Source organism: Gobio gobio (assembly GCF_949357685.1).
Source record: "Gobio gobio genome assembly, chromosome: 4".
Taxonomy (NCBI): domain Eukaryota; kingdom Metazoa; phylum Chordata; class Actinopteri; order Cypriniformes; family Gobionidae; genus Gobio; species Gobio gobio.
In genome coordinates, this window is record NC_137100.1 from 21,653,953 (window position 1) to 21,681,131 (window position 27,179).

Here is a 27,179-nt window from a genome sequence, read left to right on the forward strand (position 1 = left end):
ATACACAATATGTTTGCTGACATGATTTTACTGTGAGACTTTGCTTATAAACCTTTTCTGTCTAGCACATTTACAAACAGACGTTGCACAAAAGTGCTTTACAACAATGATGTCATTAAAACCAAGATTTAATATTTCATGCAACATGGCAAAAGCATATTATTCAAAAGCTAAAGAAAATACATTAGTTTTTAAATAAGACTGAAAGTGGCAATTGATGACGCTGACCTAACGTGGAATGGGATACTATTCAAGGTAAAGGACAATCTCCTTTTGATTCAAAATAACAGCAAATAACTGCTTTAAAAGCAGTTGATCAGAAGACCTGAGAGCTCTAGAAGGAGAGTAGGGAATAAGAAGGTCTGATATAGTTGGGGACAAGACCTGATAGTGCCTTGTAAACATACAAGAGAATTTTGAAATCAATCCTGAATTTATCAGGAAGCCAATGTAAGGATGCCATTGTAGGGTTAATATGGTCCCTCTTTCTCGCTCCCGTTAAAACCCTTGCTGCTGCATTTTGCACCAACTGCATGGGGGGTTAACGCAGTCTGGGGGAGACCAATATATAAAGAATTACAGTAATCTATCCTTAAAGAAATAAGATAATGAACCAAATCCTTTCTGGAAAGAAATATTACCAAATCCTTTCTGGAAAGAAAGTGCTTGACTTTAGCAATTGATCTCAAGTTTAAAAAAAAGTTACCTTTAACAACGGCCCCAATGATGAGTCCATAATTATCCCTAAACTCTTTACATGATCTTCAAGCATTAAGAACAGGGAACCTAGCTGACCAGCAAAGGTAGGTGACATGGGAGAATCTACAATCAAACTCTCAGTTTTACTCTCATTTAGTTGGAGAAAGGAAAACTGAAGATAATCAGGATAACAATGGTAAAAATACTATACTTCCGAAAAATAAGAGGTCTGAGGGAACAGCAGCGGACCCAAAATCGACCCCCGGGGAACACCACATACTAAAGGAGCCAGTGTGGAGGAAAAGTCTTCTAGATTCACAGCAACTGTCCTGTCCTTTAAATAGGCTCGTATTTTGACCTCACTTAGCGGAAGTTATGGCGGAGCTCAGAGATGATCATGTTCGTCTGATAAGAGGTAAAATAATAGCATAAATACTGCTCGGTTTCTCGCAGAAACTGATCGTTTTGCTATAAGACCCTTATTTATCGTTTGGTATCGTTTAAAGCCCTTTGAAGCTGTACTGAAACTGTCATTTGGACCTTGAACCATTTGGGGCCCATTGAAGACCATTATATGGAGAAACATCCTGGAATTTTTCATCAAAAACCTTAATTTCTTTTCGATTGCAGAAAGAAAGACATGGACATCTTGGATGACATAGGGTGAGTAAAATATCAGCAAAAGTTTATTTAAAAGTGAACTAATCCTTTAACACCCTGGAGGCACGTGGAGCACGTTATTTGACGGACAGATGCATTTTTTATGGACTTCAAAAACAGAACAACTATTACTGCTATAATAACGCTTGGATTAGCCTGGACTTTTGTAATATAACTCCGGTTGTAATCGTCTGAAAGGCGAATGTCATATACACCTAGGATGACTTGAGGGTGAGTAAATCATGGGCTAATTTTCATTTTTGGGTGAACTATCCCTTTAAGACCTTTTTAAGACCAATTAAAGAAAATTGAAGGAATAAATTGAAGGGAACATAGCACATCAATATGTTCTCTAAATGTAAATGTCTAAGCACACAATATTATATTAGTGACACTTTCAAAGTTTGAAAATACAATTTCCAACAGATCTCCATAAATGTTTTAATAATTTTACAAAAAAATATAAGATTTGAGATAAGAAATATTGGGAAATCTTGTGATTTTATGATTAAAATCTGCCAATGGGTTCATAAAAATCTACTTAATTCATAAGTAATTTTCATACCCATTGACAGATATTTGATTTTGTTTTAAGCACAAACTTTTGCATGTCAAGTAAATGTATCTTGATTTAAGAATGTTCAGAATTTTTTACTGGAAAACAAAAATCCTGAAGAAGAACATAATTTTTTGCGTTTATTAATGATGTTTTATAGTTAATTCTGTTTAAATTTTTCTGGACTCTGCTTTAATCGTTAGATTAAATTTGACTGACTTTCATTCATCTTCGGAACACAAATGAAGATGTTTTTAATAAAATTTGAAAGATTTCTGTCCCTCCATTGACAGTCTAAGCAACTTCCACTTTGATGCTTCAAAAAGTTCATAAAGAGATCCTAAAACGAATCCATACGAATCAAGTGGTTTATTCCAAATTTTCTGAATAGACTCGATCGCTTTATATGAAGAAAGAAAGCCTTGCGGGTTTGGAACAACTGGAGGGTGAGTAAATGATGACAGGATTTCAATTTTTGGGTGAATTATCCCTTTAAGTGTTCTGAGCTACTTTTGATTTATTCATCCAAAATTTGAAAAATTTCATGTCATTCCGCATTATACAGTAAATTAAATTTTTATGAATGGATTCAGCAATTCCGTCCAGATTTTCTGCATTGCGGACATCATAGGGCCCTAATTTAATGCCATGATATTGAATTTAAGGCTTTCTGCTCCAATTTAAGGAAGGTCAAATTAAGACCTTTTAAGACCCACGGAAACCCTGAATTATGGCTTTATAGTTTAAATATCACACATTTTATGAATTAGTAAGTTACTGAATGAGTTCATTAGAAATAGAAAACCTTGATTTCTGATTCTTTTTTCTTCAAAGTCTTTTTATTATAACTTTTACAATACTGTACTTCCAAAGTGAACAATCCCATGCTCACAGAACCAGAACAAGTGGCTTACTGTATATTGACATACAATACACAGACATCAATGAATTAATCAATCAATCAATATAATTTTTACTACTCCCGGTGCAGGTTGTAGCTGGGCCCCCTCTGTTGAAATCATGTTCCAGGGGGTTCCTCCTCGGTTGAAATCGCGTACCTTGGTTGCGGGGGGTGGCGGCTGTGTCATCACCACGTTTTGCCCCGCTAGCAACGGCCCTGCCTGCTTGCACTGACGCTTTGACTCTAAGTGGCAAAGTACCGGCAACATGTGAGAAATGGTACGCTAGAGATTAAAATATAGAAGTTCCGGTACTGCGTACTGGTGCGTACCGGGCCACTTTGAGCACTGGTAATAATAAAAGTTTATCAAGACATCATTAACTTGGCATCCTTTTTTCCATGCAAGTCAGGACTGGCTGCCAAACAAGTCAAAATAATTTGATGTTGTAATTAACAGTATGCCACAAATGCTGTCGATTGAGCTTAACTTATGTTGAACCCAGTATTTGAATGCTTATTGTCATGTACAGAACTCACCTCTGAGCTCCAGTAGAGAGGCCCTGAGTAATCTGTCCGGCCCCTGATCATGCTCTCTTTGACTGTGTACACTGCTCCTTGGTCACAGATCTCAAGTGTGGCAAGCTCCCGCATCAGGTCTGACTGACTGACCGACCTGCGTTGTCTTGATAGCGGAGATGTGCAGATATGTCCAGTCCTTGAAGGCGAACGGCCCCTTTGCCAATTCATTCGGGGAATCTGACCTTTAACCTGTATCCTACTGTAGCTTTCACTCCGGCGGCCAAAGTGGGATTCAGAGTGGGGTGCAGCTTGCCCACGTTCAGGCTCCTGAGGAAAGAATGGGACGCCTCGGGCGAGGCAAGGGCTGGGGTTCAGGTAGCGGGAGGTGGAAGGAGCATACCTGGAAAGCTGGGGTTGACCTCGGACAATATATCCCAGGGTGGGATTGCAGGGGTCATAGGAACTGTACGGGCTTAAGAGGGTGGAGCCAGTGGTGAATTTGGGGGGCGAGTAGACTGGAGACATGATCAAGATGTGAAGAGAAATCAGCCCCAAGGTGGAGAGAGCCAAACTGTCACAAAGACAAACACAGTCTGCTAGAAACAAAGCTAAAGAAAACTAAGCCTTGTGTGCAAAAATTTCTGTCTCAGCAAATAATCTATATAGGCTATAAAATGTGGAACACTTAGGGGAACTTCTTTTTGTGTCTTCCTCGTGCAAACACAAAGAAAACATGTTAACGTGACTTGTCTCATCTTTCAGTATCAGTTGTGTGCAAGTAGAACAACAGTCAACTAGAGTTACTAGCAGGTAATGTACACTGAGACTCAAAAGGTAAATGATGAATGTTATAATTCAAAAACATTATAATTTTGGATTTTGGTTAGATAAAAAAAGAGATGACCCTTTCTAAGACTTCTACAACCTTCAGGAAATGGCTGACAACACACAAGTTACGTCTCCCGCAAAAAGTGGATGTCACGGGACAGTCTTTTCAAGTAATTTATTTTATGTATGAAGATTGTGTAAGGCAAAATTATATTGCTTTCAAATCTTACAAACTATAAATAGCACACTAACAAAATATATAATGAATAAGTTATGACAACATATGTTTTTACATTGCTTTAACTCATCAAAATAATTTAATATAACTTTAAAATAACTTTTTTAATAAGTTATACAAGATTCAACTCATTTTTTTAAAGTCAGTTTAATGTAATTTAAGTTGAAATGACTTAAATATCCAAGTTGACTATACTTAAAAATGAAAGGCAGCAACTTTTCTTTTTTTTACAGTGCAGCTGCAGCATAAGGTAAATTAACCAAAAGCAGACCTATTGTATGACATTTATAGCAACAAAATCTTCCCTTAACCCTAAACCTAACCTAACCGTACCCCGTCATAGTTACAATAATTTACAAACTGAGGAAAACAAATAGGATTTCCAACATTTATGAATAAAAGATTATATCAGATGGTAATGATATCAGATTAATACCTTGGCACTGGATGAATGCTGGATACCATGTTGTAGCTACATCCTAAAAAACTAGTATTGCTTTTTTTTTTTTTTACTTGGAAGTAGAAAAAAGAAGATAATGAAGATATGTTGATAAAGGACACGATGCTGATAAAGAAGAAAATTAAGATGACAATAATGACAGTGAAGATGACTGTAGAGATGAAGTAGAATATGATGATGACGACGAAGAGTGTTTGTAGTGATGTAAAACTGAATCATGGGGAATGGAGGAATGCGCATTGGCTAAAGTCCGGGTAATTAAGTAATGCACTGCTACCTATTAAAGCAGTGGACGCAATATGAGCGCGAGTCAAACAGAGACTGTTACTGTAGGATACAGCAGTTACTATAAACACTGCCCACTCATTAACGCTGACTATGGAAAACGGCCGGTGGTATAATAAAATTGCATGAAAGATATAATCTTCAGTAGACAGGGTTGCTAATAGTAAGCTGTGGGTAAGTTATGTCACATGTTTAATCCTGCGCTAGAGCCTCCCCCCGCACAACCCTTAAGATCCTTACCAGCGGAATTCCAGTTCATCCTCCCGAGTGGCCAGCAAAAATATTCCTGTATTTCCCTAAAAACCACACGCTACTTCAAGATCCAGTAAAAAAAAAACCATAAGAGACGGGCTCGGCGTTACGCACTCGATCAGTTGGTTGGAGTGACAGACAGCATACCAGCACAGGGTCCTGATCCAATATGTGCTTTTCTCAAGTCGGGATTTAGAGAACCGCCTCCCAAGCGGTCGCCATAGCAACGCGGGTCGCTCTCTCTCTCGCGCGCGCGCTCTCTATCTTTGGCTTGCTGCAGAAGCCATGACTAATGCACTAGGAATAGAAGCAGAATCCATGTGAATTGCTCACTTTATTCTCAAATAAATCATATCGGATTAAAAACAAACAAAGAATAAGAAAACATTGTTACAGTCAGTATGGACATCAATGGTTCAGTCACTTGACTACACAAGTGACTACAGCTGACTACATAATTTACCATGGTGTCATGGCTGACCAAAACCTACAGGAACTGCAGTGTAGTTTAGCTGTGTGGTGTCATGTGTGAAGTGATTTGAAACAATCCTTGAATATGTTTTTAATGCCATCATCATCATCATCATCAAGTCAAGTATGGGTTGCCAGACTAAATTGCAAATGGAGTTGATGACTTTATGTCAGTGATTCATACAGTACATTGAGTATTTGTTGTACAGGGCAAAGGTGTTCACATCCATCAAACATGCATGGCCTACTATATACAGCTTAAATAAGTGATGCTTTAAAAGTTGGCTACTCAAGAACATTTGCGTGTTGGTATCAAACGCTATTCACTCATTTGTATCCACAGGAATACAAAGCAACACAAACGTTGATTGGCATTTTGATCTCAGCATTACTTTAGTATGGCGAAAAGGGGTTTAAATAACAAACAAAATGGCATATTGAGAATTAGAGAAGGAGAGGATATGCATTTCATCAAATCAACTAAAAAACAAACAAACAACATAACGTGTTGAGAATTATCATCCATTCTTGCAACATGTGCTCTCACTCTTCAGTGATTCTCAGGAAAACTCATCATCTAATAAGTAATACTTGCTAATCTGTCATTAGTGGCTGTGAAAAATTCAGTAGCTGTCTCTCTATCACTACATTTCAAAGTGACAGTTTCCTTTTTTTGGTTTCTGGCATTTAGATGTTGTGCCAAAGAAAAGAGTTGGATTTTTTTCAAGGTCTGAAGGGTGTCGTATGTTGGACCGAGGCGCGTTGTTTTATGTCTGAGATATCCAGCTGGTGAAGTCTCACTTGGATGTATTTGATCACAGTTTTCACTTCGATGAAGGGAACTGCTCAGAGGTGGTCTTCACCGCAGGGCTGCTGATGCATCACATGCATATCCCCTCACTGGCTGTTTTGCTTCTCCCTTTTGTCTGTATACGCCTCTCTCTCCCTCGGCCTTGCTTGGTGAGTGTTAAGAGAAGAAAATTGAGGTGTGTGTTTGCAGTAAGATGTTAATGCTTACGACAGCAGCAGCCAGAAGAAGCAGGGGTTGAAGGTCAGTACTCATACTGGTGACTGGTAAGACAGAGAAAGAGAGACGAGAGATTCGTGAGAACGGAGGGTCAATGAGTTTACAATGAGAGTTGTGTGTAAAGGAACGTCATAGTCAAGTCATGAAGAATGCACAAGACTTACTTTGGTTTAGAGTTACAGTAAAGAGAAGCTGAACCGCTAAAATAGTGATGTCTAAGGTTGATGCTGCTGACATTTAATATGCAAAGGATCTATTTGTGTGAGTGTATTGTACAAAAGTGTGGACATACAGCTGTATAATGACGAACATCTGGTGAAGTGTGTTCAATGGGTGCTGTCAACAACCCAATTGTTTAGCTGCCAAAATGTTTTTCCGGAAAAAAAAAAGATTTCAGTAGACAAAAACTCAATAAAAACTGTTTAAAAAGTTGTGAGTTGTGAAAAGACTGTACATCTCTCCCCCACAGCCTCATTTTCATATGTGTTAAATTCAATATAGCGTCTAACTTGACTAAGTAATCTGACTAAGGTCTATAAACTTAAAGTGCATTCATTCTATCCTACAGTGCAGCTCAATAACGATTGTATAACCGATGTACACTGAACGGCTAGCTACTAGGGAAAACCCATGCACTGTAATCGCTGTGCCAAATTAATTCCCACGTCTCGCCAGAAGTCCGAATTTGCTCACTTGTGGAGTAATGTATGGAATAGTGAATGAGGGTGTAGGGGGCGATTTCAGATACAGCCAGTGATTTCTGGGGGAGGGGCTCTGATCATTCCCTAGTTGGCCATAGCTTTGTATGGGGCATAACTTGTTCTAGTGGGTGTGGTTTGTAGTACTGCGGGACACGGATACACTTGGTTGATAGAGAGCAGCAGAGGGTATGCATGTTCATATGGGCCCGGGAGGATCGAGACCCTCATCCAAAAAGCTATGACGTCATTCACTTCATTGCCTGTACGGTTCAAAGCTCAGTTGACCATGCATTTTTTTGCGTGGAAAAAAACAAGCTTCCATACATAACCGACTCTCAGGACTTGCCATTTTATTCCATTGAGAATATACAAAGCCATAAATTAAACACCAAGGACATTGTGGATGAATTTGCCAAAAGGAAGGCCCTGAGAGAGCAACTAAAATGAGTGAGTAATGTATTCATTTTCCATCTTCATGTCTGTTATGCAAATATTTCATTGGACCGCTGTGCCATAATTGTTTGCTTGCAGTAGTTTAGTACTGACATTGCGAAGCAGTGGCATGCACAGTCCTCCGCTGGGCTGTTAGTGGTGGTGGGTTTCCCCTTCGGTCGAAACTCGCGTTTCTGGGGGGTCGGTTACCACCAAAAGGTACTATTAGCGCTCATTACTATCCAGATATTCTACAGTGAATGTCTATAAACGCCTCTTCATAGCACTTGTTGTTTGGGGCCCGTTGCATTTTTTTTGTTTTGGGCAGAATTTAGGCAGTTGCTAACAATTGGGACTACAGAGGTTGTCTGGGACATTAAACTTAATCACCCCTAACAGGAAAATCCATCTACTCACTAGGCAACTTTCATAGCCTTGTTATGCTCATTGTCTTGCAAACTATTCTAACTCAAACTTTCAGGGAAAATGTTTTTTACAGGTAAATAAAGACTGGACAAGTCTTAAGCTTAATGGTGGTGACATTGATGTTATGAGACCGTGGTGTAGTTTGTTTATAGCCTCTGTTTAGCTTTTTACTTCTAGTTATTGTGTTTAGGCTTCAAAATTCCTAAAAGTTATGTTCATTTTAAAAGATTATCATAAATAGAATATGTAAGAATCATAAACTTTTGTTGGTCCTAGAGCTGCTTTTCTGCAATAATCCAAAAGCCACCGGACAACATCTACCAATTAAAAGTTTTAAAACAGTAGATGTAAATGTGTGTGTGTGTGTGTGTGTGTTCGCATTTCACCTCGGCAGCTCTTCCCATCTCTTTGCAGCATTCCTGTCACACAGCTGCACACAGCGCCTTTTACTTGACTAGTGCAGATCTGCTCACAGCCACCATTATTCTCTTCACACCAGTCCGAATCTAAAACACACAAAAACTCACATTGGGTTTTCATGTTTTATGGGGACATTCCATAGACATTATTATTTTTATACTGTACAAACTTATATCCCCAAACCTTAAACCAACCTATCACAGAAAACATTCTGCATGTTTACGTTTTCATAAAACATCACTTAGTATGATTTAATGTTTTATTAAGGTGGAGCACGTTCAGATAATTTACCTAATTAACATGAGAGGAGCACATTCGGTTAATCAACTCTATTAACAAGAGAAGATGTATATAAAAAATGTCCCTACAAGGACAAGGATTTTGAATATTGCCATCTTTGTGGGGAAACACACACACACACACACACACACACACACACGCACACGCACACGCACACGCACACGCACACACGCACGCGCACGCACGCACACACACACACACACACACACACACACACACACTTTTATAGCTGTAATCACTGATCATCTTGCTAATACGCACATATACAAAACAACCAATTATACACCCACATCTTATTTTGCCTTCACTATTACCATCTTAACCTACACACATATTCCTCACACATGCTTAGGACATGCATTCATGCACAAATCTGAAATATACTCCATACCTCTTCTTCTGATTGGTCCCACTGACAGGATCTGTTCTTTATGCTGACTGTAATCTGTATAACTTCGTTTGTTATGAGGACAATTCTGTAAAAGCAAGAAAGTTATTATGAATCCAAAAGAAGTAGTTCTCCAAGATGATTGATGGAGAGATGAACAAGATGTAAAACATCACTAAATCTACTCTAAATCATGTTTGCATTTGTCAGTTCAAGTCGTTGTTTAGTGGCACATCATGTACCAACCCCCTTTACCATTGACTCTATTTTTATAAATGGTAAGACAACTAAAAATAAAATAAAAAGGTAAACATATCTATGTGTGTGTGTACAATCTCTCACCACTTTGCAGGTGTTGGTCTCTGAGTCACACAGAGAGACGTCACAATGCAAATGCACCTCATCATAATCACCGATAAACTTAAAGACGGTGACGTGGAAGCGACAGGTGAGGGACACGCCATTCTCAGCCATGCCTATAGTGTTATCCTTGATGTTAGGGCACCTGGAATTACAGTTATGTGAAGTTAAGTTGTAAACTCATTGGTATGTATTTGGGAGAGTAGTCCTCTGCTGAACTTTGTGCAGTATTTAAATGCTATTATATTAAATATTGAACTATGTTCAGTGCTAATCACAGTTTGTGTATGATTATTTTCATAAGCTATTCTCTTACCCTCTCTCTATGATAATGTAACGAAGGCGATCGCTGCTGTAACGAGATGGTGTAGCCCAGCACATGTTAACAATGAGAATAAGCTGTTTGTCATCTGCTCCTTCCACAAACACCCCCACAAACAGAACATCCCTGGTGCTCAGCACCACCTCTCCCTCGCGATACGGATTTCGGTACGAGGCGTTCTTATACAGGGCCATTTTTGTGATGAAGTTGCCCTCTTGGGTCGGCAGTGTGAGGTTTATTACACTGTAGACAGCAGAAAGAAAGGTGGACAGTTATGATCTTTATCATTTGTCCCATCTCTGGAGCATCCAACTGTACAATGTAAAAGTGCATGTTATTTACTGTATTTGTTAGATGTGTTTGTTATTAATTATAATTAATGTGGATGTACCTTGCTAAAGAGATGAAAAATAGCCTACCATGATAATGTTATATAAACCATGGTACATTATGATTACTATATGCATATTTTCTGGTATTTACAGAACTTGTTACTCTGAGGTACTTCAAAGAATACATTGGTATTACACAGTGATATTATACAAGGTAATATAGTGGTAGTTTTTTGTAAGGGGTGCATGTTGTCTGCCAGCTGACCTGAGCATTGGCTTCAGTACTGTCTCCAAAGAGATCTTTATGTCCAGTTCATAAGCACAAGAAAACTCCACATTGATCGTCTTATCACGTGTCACTATATTCCCAGTGTTGTTCACACTCTCGATCCACACCGTGTTCTTGTACATAATGTGTGTTCCATTTGACTGTACTCACAAATACACATAAACAATCACAAGCACGCACACACACAAACACACAAAGTGACAGTGAATTTAATTACCATTCCACAGAGAACATATCATATTCAGCCAAGCAGAGAGCACATTGAGCTTGCATACAATGAAAATTAGTTTATGAAAAGCAAAACCATAATGACAAGAATATGAGTTTTTCTGCTGTAGATCTGAACACACAAAAAAAATTATAGTAGCACAAGAACTTTCTTGAAAAACCTATATGAAAACATTTGGAAAGCGATTTCATTATTTATTTTGTAACAACCTGAATAATTTAGGAACTAAGCTAGCACACATTTAATACTCTTATGAAGTGAACCACTGATGAACATTTTGTCTTCAAAATATGGTATATTTATCGAAGTACAACTTTAACTTATTGGGATTTTAATTACATGGATGGTTTAATAAAAAATACAAATATTTTGTGAGTGTTTAACTCCAAAAAGGGTGCTCAAGAGCTCGTGTCTGATTCAAAAACAAAAGCTAACTTGCCTTCTATGTATAGCACATTTATTCAACAGCACTCAGACTTAAATTGTTCATACTGTACATACGTGGTCTCCGGCTCTGCTTTAATTATCAAATAAGCATAAAAGTATGCAGCATATGGTTAAATAATGCACTGCAATCACATGGAACTATTTCCAATTATACTTTTCAGCACTCAAACAATAAATTCATTTTCACCATATTGATGGAAACTACTCTTTGAACTCATCGCAAGAGAGCATATAGAATCTGCATGAAATTACCTCAATTGTTAGCCGAAAAAACTTTCTCAGAAAGTACAATTATTCCACTAAGTACAATTGCCATTGCATTATGAGTATCTTTACAAATTTGATCCAAACTTTAACTTCTTTGCTTGAATTCATGTGTATGGAAATGGATGTGAATGGAACAGTACATTTTCTTTACCTGGACCAGTACTTTACATTCTCTTGCAAGAGGAACCACTGAGACTGACTAAACGAAGACAATCTGCTCTTTAACAGTTGTTAATGAGAGATTTGTTCACCTGTACAATAGAGCCACAATGTCCCTTGGTATTGTTGATACGGAAGGAGATGAAATCCTCTCCCTCGATACCAGCGCAGTGCTGGTCATTAATTCGTACATCCTCCCTCTCAAAGCCCAACTGAAACAGACGGCACTTAGAGATAGACACCTCCATCTGAGCATGTTTACAGGTCACCTCTGCCTGGATGATGTCATCTTCATCTACATCACAAGAACAAGATGTTCTGTATTGTGTTTTAAACGTTTCCTTAATATTTCATACCAACTCAAAAGCCAACTCAACCTTTTAAATTTAGCAGTTCGCTACTATAAAATAAAAGGTTACTAGTGCAGGATGGTTTATGTGCCTGGGTTTAATACGTAGGGTTTAAGTATGAGCAATAATAATAATTTCAAAGAGGATTGATATTTATTTCTACTACAATATGATTTGTTTTACTCACTAATGTCATTGCTAGGCAGTTCAGGGCAGCCACACAGATCTCCTCCATTATCCTGCTCACATGTGTTGTTTGAGCAGATCTCTCCTGCACAGGGGTCGTAGATCCATTCTGCTAAAGACAGGTCCAGTTACAAAGTTAGCACACAGAAACACACGCACGCACACACACACACAACGCACACACACACACACACCCACACCCACACACACACACACACACACACACACACACACACACACACACACACACACACACACACACACACACACACACACACACACACACACACACACACACACACACACACACACAACCCAGTCATGTACATTGACACAAGTTATAATACAACATTTTTGTTGTCAAAATTGTGAAAATGACTTGTGATAGTCTTGTAAGCATCAACCAAATAACGACAAAAATGTGTCAATTGCATGTTACACTATAGTTGAACATTTTCAGCTATAAGTGCAAAAATAAAAAACAATTATCTGCAGTATTGTTTTGTGTGCAAATCCTTTTCAGATACATATAAAATATATTTATAAAAATGACAATTCAGCCTTGCTGCCTTTCATTTTCTACACTTCTCCCTCTTATCCTGTAGGTGGCAGCGTCCCCTTACAGCAGTTTTCCTGGGCGATCCACTTGGTGGTAAGTGTGCCGAAAGAGCGGCAGGCCTCAGCGTAGGCTGCCATGGAGCCGCACACCTGGGCCTTACGGTGGTTGTAGCAGCCGTCCATGTAGCAGGACTGGTAGAAGGGGTGAGGGTCCAGCAAGCCGTGGCAGGGCTGGAAGAAACCTTTTAAATCTGTGAGTTTCAGACAGTTGTCCTCCCCCTGGAGCTCTGATACTGCTGTGTTATCACAGGACTGAGCTAAGGCCACATACTGTGTCTCATCACAACTATAGGCAAGAGTAAAGCAATAAAGGATAGAAAATGAGTGGCAACGAAAAGAGGACCGGATGAAATGTATTAGGAATTAATGGTAAATAAATATAACAGCACAACATTTTCTTGCTAACCTGTTCTGCATGCCATTTGTTTTCCAGCTCTGAGCGAGCTCCAGTGCACTGACGGCAGGTTTTCCACGAGAGGTGATATAATCATCAGTGGGGTCCCCGTTGAAGTTCCCGCACAATCCACACACCTTGTTCTGCAGCCGTGGACCCATCGTAATGCTGAGGGTGTTGAATCGATTATAACGCACCTGGATGTCCTGAGGAGTGTCAATCACTAGGAATCCTTCTGATGTAGATACTCTTGTCATTAGACCTGTGACAAAAGGTACGGACACAGGCGTACCATTTACCTGAGGCAAAAGAGAAAAACACTCAGCATTTAGCTTGGAAACATCTAATGTCTAAACCATTATATAATAATTTCATAATCAACTATAAAAAAAAGGCAATCTCACAACTCATCCTCTAAAGCAAGGTTTTTCAACACCACATTGTTGATTTTCCTGTAGTTACAACGCTGTTCAAACTAAATTGACTTTCCACCAAATTTTGTAACATAGAAGTTAATCCATTTCTGTTAAAAATAACGAAGCGGATGACACCAGAAGCCTGACACATCACATTTAAAATGGCTGCGCCTGCTCTTATGTTAAAAATAAGGTGGATGATGTTTTAGTAATCCTAAAGACCTTGATTAGTTTGTTCAGGTCTGTTTTATTAGGGTTGGAGCTCAACTCTGCAGGAAAGTGGACCTTGAGGGCCAGAGTTAAGAAACTAGTTATTTCATTTAAAATACCATTTTTTTTTCCTTTAAATTTTCCAAGCAAATTGCAGACCACTTCGCCTGAGCGATTTCCTGTCCCATACATCATTTGCAGTACATTTTCCTACCTTGACCGTGTTACCAGAGATGAGAATGTTCTCCTCGTTGATGTAGAGGTAAGCATGGGAGATGGTGGTTAAGTTGGGTGTACTCCACTTGTCAAAATTGGCAATGAGCTGAAAAGATAACTCGGGCAGCTTGTGACAGATCGTTGAAAGAACAAAGGAGCATGAGGCAGGTAAACGAAGAGAAGCACCATCGAAAGTACGGAAGACGCCACCCCCTGATGCCACACAGTGCTGATTACGCCGAGCAAAGCATCCTCGCACACCATGGCGTAGAACGCATTCCTCCTCTGATTTACATCGCCGTGGGTCACACTGAATCAGATTCCGTCCAATACACTGACAGCGTTTAGTGCAGTCACTGTTCCAGAACAACTGCTTAGGCTGAGAGACAGAGTAAATAGATCAAAACAAGTAACACATTTGTTGGGTTTTGTATCCAACCTAAAACAAAAGAGCAATGCAATTTTTTTTTACATAAAATATGTGAGTAGGGGCTGCCCATACAAAAGTTGTCACCACAGTGCTTGGATATAGTGTGTGGTTGCTAAGGTGTTGAGTGTACTAAATTCAGTGTCTTAAATTCACTGTTATATGCAGTATGATCAACTAATATAAAAATTCTAAATTATTTATTTATTAATATAAGAAAAAACTTTATTATTTTTAGCTTGAACAACAATGTAAAAATGCCAATGTAACTAGACAAAATAACAGGTCCTGATGTCTTATGTAAATTTGCTTCTCAGATAAATTTATTGGATACAGTAACTGATTAAGAATACTACACACAGTTTATGCAACCGGCCACAGGAGTCATACATTTAAGCATCCTTGGGTCCGTTATATTGATGCACAAAAAAAAACATTTCGCACATTGTATTTATGCATAGATACCTAAAATGTGTTGTTTCCACACAAATTCAGGATAATGTTTTAATTTGTCATGTGTATATTGCTGTGTTTAGTAATAGTAATATGTAGTAGTGTTTAGTAATTCTGAATGGATCCGTGTACTGTACGTATATGCAGTCAGATTAAGATGTTTGGGTTAGATTTTTTTTTTTGCATTTCAATGTGGTCATGTTCGGTATAGCAATCTGACTTGTCTAAAATGTAAACAAGCTCTTTGCTGTTGCTTTGATGTGCATAAATGTATACATTTTATGGCCCCTTTATATCCGTTGATTATTTGGTGTCCTTTTGGAGTCTCTAAATGTGTTTTTTTGGAAAGACACCTACATTTAACTTGAAAAAGCGTGCAGAAAATACAGTTTTGTGAGAATCACCCTTCAATCTGATGGTTTACTTTGCTGGACATAGCAAATGTTGACAAAATGAACATGTTAAACAAGTCTTGCAGAGCGGCAATACTTTTAAGAGATGTTTGTTATACAGCCTCATTTCCACCCTCATGCTTCATGTCTGACAAGCTAAACATTTTGATTTGTTCTGCACAGTCATCATACAGCTTCATTCTGTGTATTGGCTTTGTCTAATTTTGTGACATGCTTTCTCACCTCATAGTATTTACCATCCGTGTAGCATCCACAGTTCTGATTGAGGATACAGCTCTTGCCGTTAAGCACAAAGCCCTGGTCACACTGGCACCCTTCAACACAGTACTGGTTACAGTCTCTCTGGCCACGTGCAGGGGCACATTGCGGCTGGCACACCATCACACAGCTGGAATAGTGGCTGTTCACAGGGCACGACAGCACTGGGCACACACACAGAGGGGGCAAAACAAGAAGAGTTCATTGGACGGGTGAGTTTCTTGCAAAGTTAAGGGGAGGATGTATTGTATTTCACTTTAAAAGCCTTATATGAATGTGTGGCATTCACTGGGCTTTGATTGTGATAAAATATCCTCTAGTTTCTATGTTGGCAAAACAGAACATATGTAAAGTAAGCCATGGTTTGTGGTTAGACAGCATAACACCAGGCATTAAGGTGTTTCAGAATAGCATTTTCATGTTAGCCCTAGAAGTGCAAATAATATTTGCATCTAAATTAATAAAAATTACTTCATAGTTTAAAAGCAGCCTTATAAATGTTACTAAAATTTCCTGAAGAAAATATGCATATTGCTTGCCAAGAATGTAGTATGTGGTTGCTAAGGCATTCAGTGTGATTTTCTATGTTTCTATGCAGTTGCTAGGGCATTTTGGTTGGTTACACTCTAAAAAATGCTGGGTTAAAAATAACCCAAGTTGGGTTGAAAATGGACTAACCCAGCAATTGGGTTGTTTTAACCCAGCGATTGGGTTAAATGTTTGCTTAAAACAACCCAATTGCTGGGTTAAAACAACCCAATCGCTGTGTTAAAACAACCCAATTGCTGGGTTAGTCCATTTTCAACCCAACTTGGGTTATTTTTAACCCAGCATTTTTTAGAGTGTAAGAGGATGCTTACTGGTCCAAGTCAAAGAGCCCACCCCCATGTCTCTATGGTATTCTAGTCTCTAGTCCCACCACTAATTTTGATGCATTTTTATGCAACAAGATTGTGACATAAGAATTATAAGACATATTTCTTACCGCAGGGTGTGGAACTTCTCCAGTCAGTGACAGACACTCCTTGTGTCTGACAGGTACTGGCATAAATCTGTAGCCAATTACAGATGGTCTCCCTTGCACCTTGATCCACACATGTATCCTGCAGACAGCTCTGATAGAAGTAGGCTGGTGCCACTTTGCTGTGACAGCGTGCAAACACACCTCCACGGTCTATAATAAGTCCACATAATCTCACCGCCTCAGGTTCGACATAAATATACAACCCTTCAGCAACGTGAAAACGGTTGCCTGGGTTACCGTTATCCATGTCAATGTTACCAACAGCATCCGTTACTTGGGCGGGGACCTCAGCAGCCAGGCCCCTCTCAACCAATCCACAACGGGGGCAAGAGTCCCCGCAACCCACTTGGCAGAAGGTGTCACGGTCTGCCCATGCCATCCCCCATTCGCTGACACTTAGAGTGGGACCAGAAATGGGCATTCCTTGGCAGAGCCCACAGGTGGCATTAAAGAGACTGCGAGGAAGAGTGAGGAGCAGTAGAGTATTCCAGTCAAAAGCCACCTGTAGATATATTATTAACCAGCTTACACAGTGGATAATGTAAACGGAGAAGTTTTGCATTTTTTTTGTCTGTGCTTTACAAGCAAAACGTGCTTTGCAATATTTATTTTGGTTTGTACTCCACCTTCAGTCCAAAGTCTGTCTCCACAAGTAACTGCAGACCAAGGGTGTAAATGTTAACTTTCCCTGGACCGAGTTTTATAGGCAGATACAGGCGCTCTTTATTCACCTAAAAGAGATAAATAAAACATTTTCACATTTGTTTCATTAATAGTCATCAAATCCTTTTAGTACATGATTTATCCCTTTGTCTCATCTCCTAGCTTGTATCCATCTCTTGTTCATCTTCTATTTATACTCAACAGAGTTCAAAAGCCAGTTTCTCGTTGATTCACTGTGTCTCTCATTCTCTAACTTGGTTTTCTTCTCCCCCCCCCCAATCTTTATTTGATCTAAAGTTCCTCAGATCTTCCAGTGGTGTTGGAAACTCATTCCAGCCGTGTTGTGAACTCATTCCAGACTTCACTCAGTTATCAGTTTCCCTCTGTATCTGCTCCAGTATGCTAACAGATGCTGACTGAAATATTATACCCCTCACCTGAAAAAATTTACTCCCAGTTTAGCTCTTCTGGCTGGTTGATTAAAATAACTGTGTGTCATAAAAACGAGGAGTTTGACCTTCAAAAGGGTGTGTTCTAGAATTACAGATGAATTCTTGTGATTATGAAATGTCTGCCACTCAAGCAAATGGCCAGAAAGTGTATCAGTAGCTGTCTGTTCTAGTGCAGGTGAATTCTGTACTAAACCAAATCAGCTTTGGATCACATCTATACACATTGCTAAACAAATACAAACATCTATGTCTGTCACTCAAATTCATCCAAGTTTTATGCAAATTAATATTCTTGGACATGGCCCTGTTTAAAACAAAGAGAACAAAATCATAAGATACACATTATTCATAATCTTGGCACATTTTCCAGGACAAGCTTACCATGACTGTGTGTTTGAAGCTTCGTGACACCTCTATTTCATAACCATAGACCTCCAAAACAAATCCCCGCACCCATATAGCCTGGCTTGTGTCTCTCTCTTCATTCCGAACCGAAAACTGGAACATGGGCAGTCCTCCTAGAACTGTCTCTGCACTGTCTAGTCCACCAAAACCATTCTCGTCCCCTTCTCCACACTCAGTAGTGGCCAGACGAAGAGTACAGCTGCTCTGGAGGTCAAATGGTACACCTCCAAATGGCAAAAAGTGGCCATATCCAGCAACAATACACATGGCCTCAGTCCTCGGCTGGCAGAAAAATAGGTCTTCATTCTCCTGGCAGTACTCCTCTGGGTGACAGGGTGAGAAGGTGCAGTAGACACTGTTGTCTGTGCCATTACAGTAGCAGCGCTCCTGGCACTCCCAGTCAGTCCAGAATGTCTCATTGGTGGCCAGCTGGCGACCCAGGTAGAAGCAGCCGCAGTCACTACGTGCCACACAGATGCCATCGCGGAGGGCAAAGCCCTCCTCGCACTGGCAGCCCTCAGAGCAGGGTAGAGGGCACGGCTCCTCTGGATCATCCAGGTTAGAGCAAGTGAGAGGGCATGCAGATGTACACTCATCGAAATGACTGTTTTCTGGGCAGGGTAATGCTAATGAAAAAAAGAAAGGAAAGGAAAGCATGTAACTAGCATACAAGGTGTTGGAAATGATAAAAGAGAGAAACAATCAACACTCTTACGGCAGTTGGTAGCACTCCTCCAGGCTCCCAGGTTGATCTGAGCATCCTGGCAAGCTGAAGCATATGCCTGGAGGGAGTTACACAGGGCAGAACGGTTTCCCTCCCGTACACACATGTTGTAGAGGCAGTTCCTGAAGAAAGGAGAGGGACTAACAGCTGTGTGGCAAGCCAGAAATGAGCTGTTTACCAGGTCATTGATGTTTCCACACAGCCATGGGCTCTGGTACAACCTTAAATCTGTACACATACGATACAAGTCTTCACAATCACCATTGCATGTCAGATCATCGGCAATGGCTCTCCAGCCTTCAATAAACTGGTCAGCTGTATCGGCCTGCCTTCCGTTAGGAAGGCGGAGGTCATCAATTGGATCTCCATTGAAGAAACCACAGAGACCACAGGTGGTGTTGTAAAAGAGAGTAGAAAGAGTGATGTTTAGCAGGCCTTGACGTGAATATCGAGTGCGTACTAAACCACTCCACTCAATCACTGTGGTATTACCAAAGGACCGGTATATCATGAGAGGCTCCACTGGATGGACATAAGGAAGATTCGCTGGTTCACCATTGACCTGGGCAGAGAGAGGAATGACATCATCAGCACGTCATACAATCAGATAACTTGGTCTCAGCAGTATGTGAGAATATATTGAGGAGTAATCAAAGCTACTGTTTAAATAATGCTAATGCTATAGCTTGTTGTCTCCATTTTGAAGTCAGTCTCTTTTTTGCAGATTAGAAGCAATGCAAGATACCACAAACCTTGATCAAGTCGAAATCCGAGCCACCTATCTGTGCTTCCAAATGTCCCACCCTAACGACCACTGGTCGCAGCCATGTTGGGCCCTTATTCACCAGCTTCCTGCCAATCTTCACCTCTACTGATGTAACATTTGCAGGCAAGCGTCCCAAAGTCTTCACCAGGTAGAATGAGCTCTCATCAGGGAACAGCATTGTAGACCCATCAAATGTGGCCAGTATTTGAGACTGGGATAGCGAACAGACTGCTTCGCGACGAGGGTAACACCCCAACAACCCAACTTCTGCTGCACACACCTCGCCTTCACCACAAGAGTCATTAAAGCATGTTACTTCACCTGCCGGGCCACACACACAACGCTGGGTGCATTCTTCACCGACCTCCCCCCCTTCCCCCGCCCAGAAGGTCTCATTTAGGGCATAGTACAGGCCGTCACGTTCACATCCACACTCAGACCGGCGGACACAGCGGCTTCCACTCAGCACATAGCCCTGGTCACACTGACAGCCCTCAGTGCATGGATGGGTACAGTAGAGGTGAGACGTCAGGTCAGAGCAGGAGGCAGGACATGCAGTGGTGCAGACTTGGTAGTGGCTGTTCTCAGGGCATGTCAACGCTAAGAGCCAATAGCAAATGGAAAAATGGAAGGTCAGTGGAAAAGAGAGCATAGAAAGGACATGTTCATGAAAGAAAGTGAGAAAATGATTAAATAATGTATAAAAGACATTAAATAAACCTCAAGATCACACCTGATCTCACTCACCACAGAATGAACGTGATCTCCAGGGTCGTATAGTGACTCCTAGGGCCTGGCATGCAAGTGCATATGCCTGTATAGCCTGGCACAGGGTGGTGATGTTATCACGATTGCTGCACATATCATAAACACAGCTGTACACAAATGCTGTAGGGTCTACCACAGCCCTACAGTCTCTGAATGGCCCGTCAGTTTTATTGATCAGCCCGCAGTAATCTGAGCGAAAATAGAATGCTTCGGCTGCCGGTTCACACAAGCTACAGTTCTGGGCACAGCCATCTGTACAACGAAAATCTGTGTCCTCAGCTCGCCAGCTACCACCCAGTTCCACTACGCTCTCTGCCAGAGAGCCATCTGGCAACACAGGGTCATCGGCGGGGTCATCGTTGTAGTTACCACATAGACCGCAAGTGTTGTTGAAATAAGAGCTGGGGAGGGAGATGGAGGCGTAGTGCAATCCGTCATAGGTCACCAAGAGACCAAAGTCTGTTTCCAAAGCAACAGCAACACCAGATTGGTAAACCTTGACTGCGCCTAGTTGAAGTTGAACAGGGAGAGTCTTTATCAGGCCATCCACCTGAAACACAAAGTGAAAGACATTGAGAAAGGTTATATCGCCTGTGTCGTGCAAGAACAATTGAATCTACTAAGCTGCTATTCATACTGATTGTACAGTTGGTCAATTTAGTAGGAGGAGTCGCTTCAGATTTAAAGGACTGAAACATGAAGAGAGCCAACCTGCACAGTTCCCAGAGTCCCTTTGGGTAGTGTGACACGGTGGTTGTACACTTCAACTGTCACGTCACGCAGCCAGGACACAGTGGTCACACCACGGTTTTCATTCTTGGCCTCCACACTGAAGAAGGGCAAACCAGGCATTTCCCAGCATGGACGAGCCAATAGGTATGAGCAAGTACCCTGGATGAGAGACCAAGGAGATCACATAGTTTCATCCTACAGTTCTTTACAAAGCAAAAAAAAAAAAAACAGCAAATCAGCATGATATTCAGCTTTTGCTTCCAGCACAACCCACTGATAACAGATATCTTTTCTTTCTTGGTTTGGAAAATGTCATACTATTCCCAGAGGCAAATACTTTATAAATAAGTTGCATGGTTATTGTGTCTAGTTGTGGTCAGTCCAGCATTGTTGCGATGGGGGCCTGGTCCAGTCACTTTGGTCACTGTGCCACCTCACTTCTGGTTTCCCGTTATTGGAGTTATTATTGAAGTTATTGAAATATCAAAGCTGCACTTCTCAATTAATTGAAAATGCATGGTGTTCTGTCAAGCTCATTTGCCATTTTGTTTATTAAATATTAGGTCAGGAACTTGGGTCCCTTTGTGTGCGCTAAAAAAGTGAATATATCCTATTAGACTATCACATCTTATATTTTTTTTAGTGGATGGCTAAATCCAATAAAAAAGAGTTTTTGGGTGAACTATCCCTTAAAAAAAGGTTCATAACTATTACTGACCATTTTTATAGAAATGGGATCATTTTAACCCAATACTGCACCTGGAAGTGATACAGAAATCCATCGAAAGTGTGGTAGTGGGGGTCTCCAAACACCACACAGGTGCTGGTGCGGGTAGGCTGGCAGTAGTAAGCCCCCTCCACTTGTTCACAGGTCTCTAACTGACCACATGGAGTTTCCTGGCAGATGACCTCATTATCCAGATCAAGACACCTACATCGTTGAGTGCATTGGTCTGATAGCCAGAAAATCTCCCCACGCCGGAAAAACCGCCCTGAAAAAAATAAAGATTGCGGAAATGCAGAGAGAGGATGAGAGAGATGGGTATGGTGTGATAATATGTTGAATTAAAAGAGCACACATTTGATAAAAGATATCTTATGAGTAAAATATTAATTAAATGTAGCAAATACCACAAAAATATAATCTAACTCTCTCTAACTATAACTATGCATTTTGTTATACCAATGTAGCTGCAGCCATTTGCTGGGTCTATCTGGTCGGCATCAATGCGGAAGAACCACCGTCCAGGCACGTTGACATTAGTGGTCAGTTCAATGTTGACCACTTCGTTCGAGCGCGATCCGGGAAGGTTGAAGAAATGGCTGACATCTCCACCATTGAAACCTGCCTAGAGAGAGCAAACATAGCAGAGAATGAGAAAAATCACGAGATCAAAGAGATTATGTTGCAGAGTTTGCAGAGGGTAAAAAACATTTCCCAGGGAACTACCTTGATGCAAAGAACCAGAAGAATGTGAAGCAGTCCATACTACACAGTAAACTCTATAACAGCTGTTATATCACAGATGCGATTTTCAAGATCTGTGCTGATTCTTTTACCTGTGCTGTGGTTCCTCCCAAGCCTGTAAGAGGGTCTCCTCCACTAGCCGTGCCTGTGCTCCAGCTGATCTCTCCATAGTTAAACATAGCAAAATAAGCTTGGCCATCTGAGATCAAAACTGCCTGAAATGTATTAACCTGAAAACAAAAAAGATTTATTACTCTCTTTTGTTGTTCGTGTGGTGATCAAACAGTACATACTGCTCAGTAGCGCAGTTTTGATATTGGTCATGCAAATAAAACAGTGACAAAATTAATACATCTCTTTTTGCCTCACCGGTGTTGTCTGGCTGCCTCCGTAAAAGGTGACCTGATTCCAGGTAGCAATGAAGACCCAGGTGGCAGTGAAGGATACCATAATCTTGAAATACTTTCTGACATCCTGAGTGGCCCTCTCCAGGATCTCTGGGTCTGTGCTCTCACGGTAGTACACATCTCCACGGATTCCATTATGCACGTCAGCCCATAAAGGGGCAATGAAGGAGCGGCTGTCACTGAGGGGAAAAGCCTCTGGAGTGAATTGACTCACCTGAATGTTGAAGGAGATCACTCCATTGTTGTTGACCTGTTAAGGAAAAGAAGATAGTGTCCTGTTACACTGATCGTAGATGGTAGATGGATGAATAGATCACCAATAACACCAATAATATTTACACCAATGCATTGAGATTTTTGGTGATTTATCTCACAGTTCTTGTTAATATTTTGGAGACTTACATAAAGGGACCTATAGGGCACATTGAAAAATATGAATGGAATTAGTAGTGGAATCTCTGGAGAGCTGCCATCATCCATCTTAGGGGTTTCTAAATCCCTGTGAGCTGTTCCAAAGGGGTAGAGGGTATCCTGAGAAAATGCTAAGCAGAGAAAAGAGAAAATGTTGAAAAAAAAAAACTGGCATTGTGTGGGTGTCTGTATATATTGTGGAGAATGGATTTAAACTATATAAATTCAGTGATGTGTCTCTTTGCATAGGTATGTACAGTAGGTAATAAGATGTAGAGAAGTCATTTACAAAGACTTGGAAAAGGTTTGGGTTCTTTTATCACATCTTTACTTAATTGATTAGCTCTTTATTTAGTGCCTTGGCTCTTTTTGTCTATCAATCACGGTTACCTTTGATGCTCATGAGGGGCTGTGGAGGCAGGCAGGAGAGGGTTTATACGCAGTTGTGAACATTACTTACCTCTTCTGGGAGCAAGGGTGCTGAAAAGCTGGAGCAGAGAGACTAAAGTGCCTGTTCTGACCATCCTAAACACCTGAGAAACATATAGAATCAGAAAGAGCTTTACTGCCAAGTGTGCTTGCATACGCAAGGATTTTTTCTTGTTAAATTTCTAATGGACACATATAAATGCAACAAGATACATAATAATACAAAAAAAATATATAATAATAATTTAATTATTCATCACAAAATATCAGCAATACTTTATTGGCTCCAGCCTTCCAAACATCAGTTATTTTAAGATGAAAATATTTGAACTATTTAAAAAAAAAAATGTTTATTAGTATGAAAATAAGTCTATTTAAAGAAATTAACAACTAGGCCAAGACGCATTTGTCTCCAATCTGCCCTGGTTTAAAGAGCAGTCTCCCAGGTCTCCCATGGGGGCATTCTCCCCCTTTCTCCCTCTCCATGGTGGGCCTGTTCGTCCTGAGTTGAAAAGGTTCTATTATGTGATGGAGAACAATGTATTGGGATCACATTCTCCAGTACTATCGTGTGAGTGGGCTATGGTGATGCAGTTCCAGGCCTCCACAGTGCCAGTAAGCCCGCGGCTGGGAGAACTTGCCTTGCTCCTATCCATCGTCTGAAGGGTCCATTACAAAGTGTTTATGTGCTATGACTTGTTGGCATCAGAGAAAGGACTGTGAACAGTGAGGCTAATGGGTTTAATTTAGCAGGCTTGAGTTGCCAGGGTCTTTACGGCAACCCTGAGGGGCTGAAGTTTGGGTTTCAGTCCCTTTAGATTCACCCAGCCTTAATGTGCCAAAATAAATGGACATCTTCTCAAATCCTAGTATCAGGTGAAAAGAAATGATAACAACTTAAAATTATTCTGATGGTAAAACTGTCAACTGGAACTACTTTGTCACCCCAGACTTCTTACTTTTAGGTAGACCTATATTTTGAATAGGAGCACCAAATGTCTTTTAGAAAAAGACAATGACAAAACAGTGAGCAATAGTAAGCAACACTGATTTAAACCGATACATCCAAATGAGTCTATATCAGTCTTAAGGGTGTTTCAGAAAACATGCCGCTTGCCTCAAAATAAACCTAATACAAATGTAAACACAAAAGCAAAATACTGCTAGGTCTAGAGTCTGATTAAATAATTAGTATATAACTTATATGTCAAGTGTATGACATAAATAAATGTTATATACATTGTTTGTATTATGCATGGCTATGCAATATTTAATTGTGGATGTTCTAGTTCTTCCTTGGCAGGAAGCTACAGTTCATTGTAATTAAAGCTTACAAAGTCATTATAGCTCCATTAATCAAGACATGGCATCTAATGTAAGTCTAATTAAATTTGTCATATTTCACACAATGTTGGAATCTTAAAACATGAATCAGAAGATTACATGTGGATAAACCTTTGTCGAAGTAAGAAAATTATCCAGAGGTAGAACATTTAATTTACCATTGAGCTGTTACATGAATACTAGTAATGCCAGTTTAATTCATTTTTTTATTTTATACTTTATTAAAACAATCTGTCATAAAACGCATGAAATAAATCTAAATATGAAAAAAAAAAACATTTACTAATAATGTTTAAAACTATTTAAATATTACTTTTTCATTTACAAAATCAGGAATCATTTATTAAATAAAGCATTTCAAAACTTCCATGGAAACAACCAAAGATTTTAATTCAAGCTGCTTGCGTTAAGAATGAATATTTAAGTCACAGTCTTACAAAAAAAGGAAGTGTACCATTTCTTCCTATTGCCAAATGAGAAAAAAAATATCCACCTTCCAACATAACTGAAATCCAGTCTTCTGGAGAGAGCCTATGTATTTAGACAATGTCCTGTATAACATCTTCCGTCAAGAAACCAAAGCACAGACAAAACTGGCATTTGATGGGATTCCCAAGTGAACCATGAGATACTGTGTGAGATGCCAAAAGGCAAATCCATTGCTCTCCACATCACATTACATAGACTGGCAAAGTTCATTTGGCTAACCTATCAGAAACCGATCTCAAACCAGCTGCCTTGTCTGATGACTGGCATTAATAGCAATGATAGATGTTATCAAAATTTCTTAGTTACCGATTGGCAGGTAAAACCTATCATTTACATTTTCACACACAAAGTGTGTTTCCAAAACAAAGAGAGAGAAGAGAGGTGTAAAAGAGGCAGAGAGCACCTGAACATCACTTGTGAGAAACTGACAAGGAGTGAAAGACAGCAAATTTGTCATAAGAAAACAAAACAAGAACAAAACACAACAGTTCCAGTTCAAAGACCACAACTCAGAAATCAGCACTCACCTGCCTTCATAGGACAGAAGTTCAGCACGTCACCTGTGCATCAGCCTCTAAGTCACATCCAAGTGGGTACCATCAACACAGTCTCAAGAGCGGAGGGGCTCTGCTCTTGGATGCAGAAAAGGGAGGGGGAGACAGCCCAGAAAAACCCTCCTAAATCCTCGACTCAAACAGAGCACTGTGCTGGTCCAATTCCACAGGACAACCGCCAAAGACAAGAATGGCAAACACGGCCCAATCCGTGCTTCAGGGTACGCTTGATTTCAAAGAGCAAAAGTCTGGAGAAAGTGATCCCAGAATGAGAGGACAGAGGAGGAGTGAGAGAGTGGGTTCCCTGTACGGATCTACTGAAGGGAGACGCATCAGAGGCAGGCGCTACCTTTTGCACCAGGGATAGTGTTAAAGTTAATCTGAGATCAGTTTTTTGGGGAAGGGGGAGGATAGGAGTGTAAAGGGAAAGAGAGGGGTGGGGATGGAGAGTGGGGTTGAGTCTTTCAAAAGAAGGAAAGAATAAAAAAAACAAGAGCAGAATGGTGAAGAGAGAGTGGATGAGAGAAGGTACAACTGAGGACCAGTGAAAGGTGCATTTGGTAAGCAAATAAAGAGAAATATTGAAACTAGAGCCGTAAGCACAAAGAGGATTTCTGAAGAAAATGTCAGGCCT

General features: G+C 40.2%; 2 protein-coding genes across 3 annotated transcripts in view; both read right to left on the minus strand.

Moving 5' to 3' along the window:
- The window catches only part of usp2b (ubiquitin specific peptidase 2b), a 50,194-nt gene extending 44,614 nt beyond the window's left edge, over window positions 1-5,580 (minus strand). The window contains exons 1-2 of one of the 2 annotated variants that reach the window (XM_079816111.1): window positions 5,387-5,580; window positions 3,354-3,906 (exon numbers count right to left, since the gene is read on the minus strand). In XM_079816111.1, the coding sequence (XP_079672237.1) occupies window positions 3,354-3,860 (507 nt within the window). In that variant the 5' untranslated portion in view covers window positions 3,861-3,906; window positions 5,387-5,580. The remainder of the gene's footprint in view (window positions 1-3,353; window positions 3,907-5,386) is intronic. The other variant, XM_079816113.1, reaches the window with a different exon arrangement.
- A 138-nt stretch (window positions 5,581-5,718) lies between these two features.
- On the minus strand, window positions 5,719-24,315 carry tecta (tectorin alpha). Its single transcript, XM_079816076.1, has 25 exons — window positions 24,190-24,315; window positions 23,721-23,860; window positions 23,281-23,568; window positions 23,004-23,141; window positions 22,627-22,792; window positions 22,203-22,435; window positions 21,423-21,602; window positions 20,691-21,261; window positions 19,930-20,543; window positions 19,169-19,739; window positions 18,430-19,079; window positions 17,560-17,664; window positions 16,895-17,435; window positions 15,874-16,073; window positions 14,357-14,737; window positions 13,529-13,815; window positions 13,128-13,408; window positions 12,506-12,616; window positions 12,061-12,263; window positions 10,843-11,006; window positions 10,240-10,488; window positions 9,906-10,068; window positions 9,567-9,651; window positions 8,842-8,961; window positions 5,719-6,940 (listed from the first exon to the last, which is right to left on the minus strand). Exons 1-25 carry the CDS (start codon window positions 24,311-24,313, stop codon window positions 6,837-6,839), a joined length of 6,669 nt encoding a protein of 2,222 aa, XP_079672202.1. The 5' UTR covers window positions 24,314-24,315; the 3' UTR covers window positions 5,719-6,836.
- Between the last annotated feature and the right edge of the window lie 2,864 nt (window positions 24,316-27,179).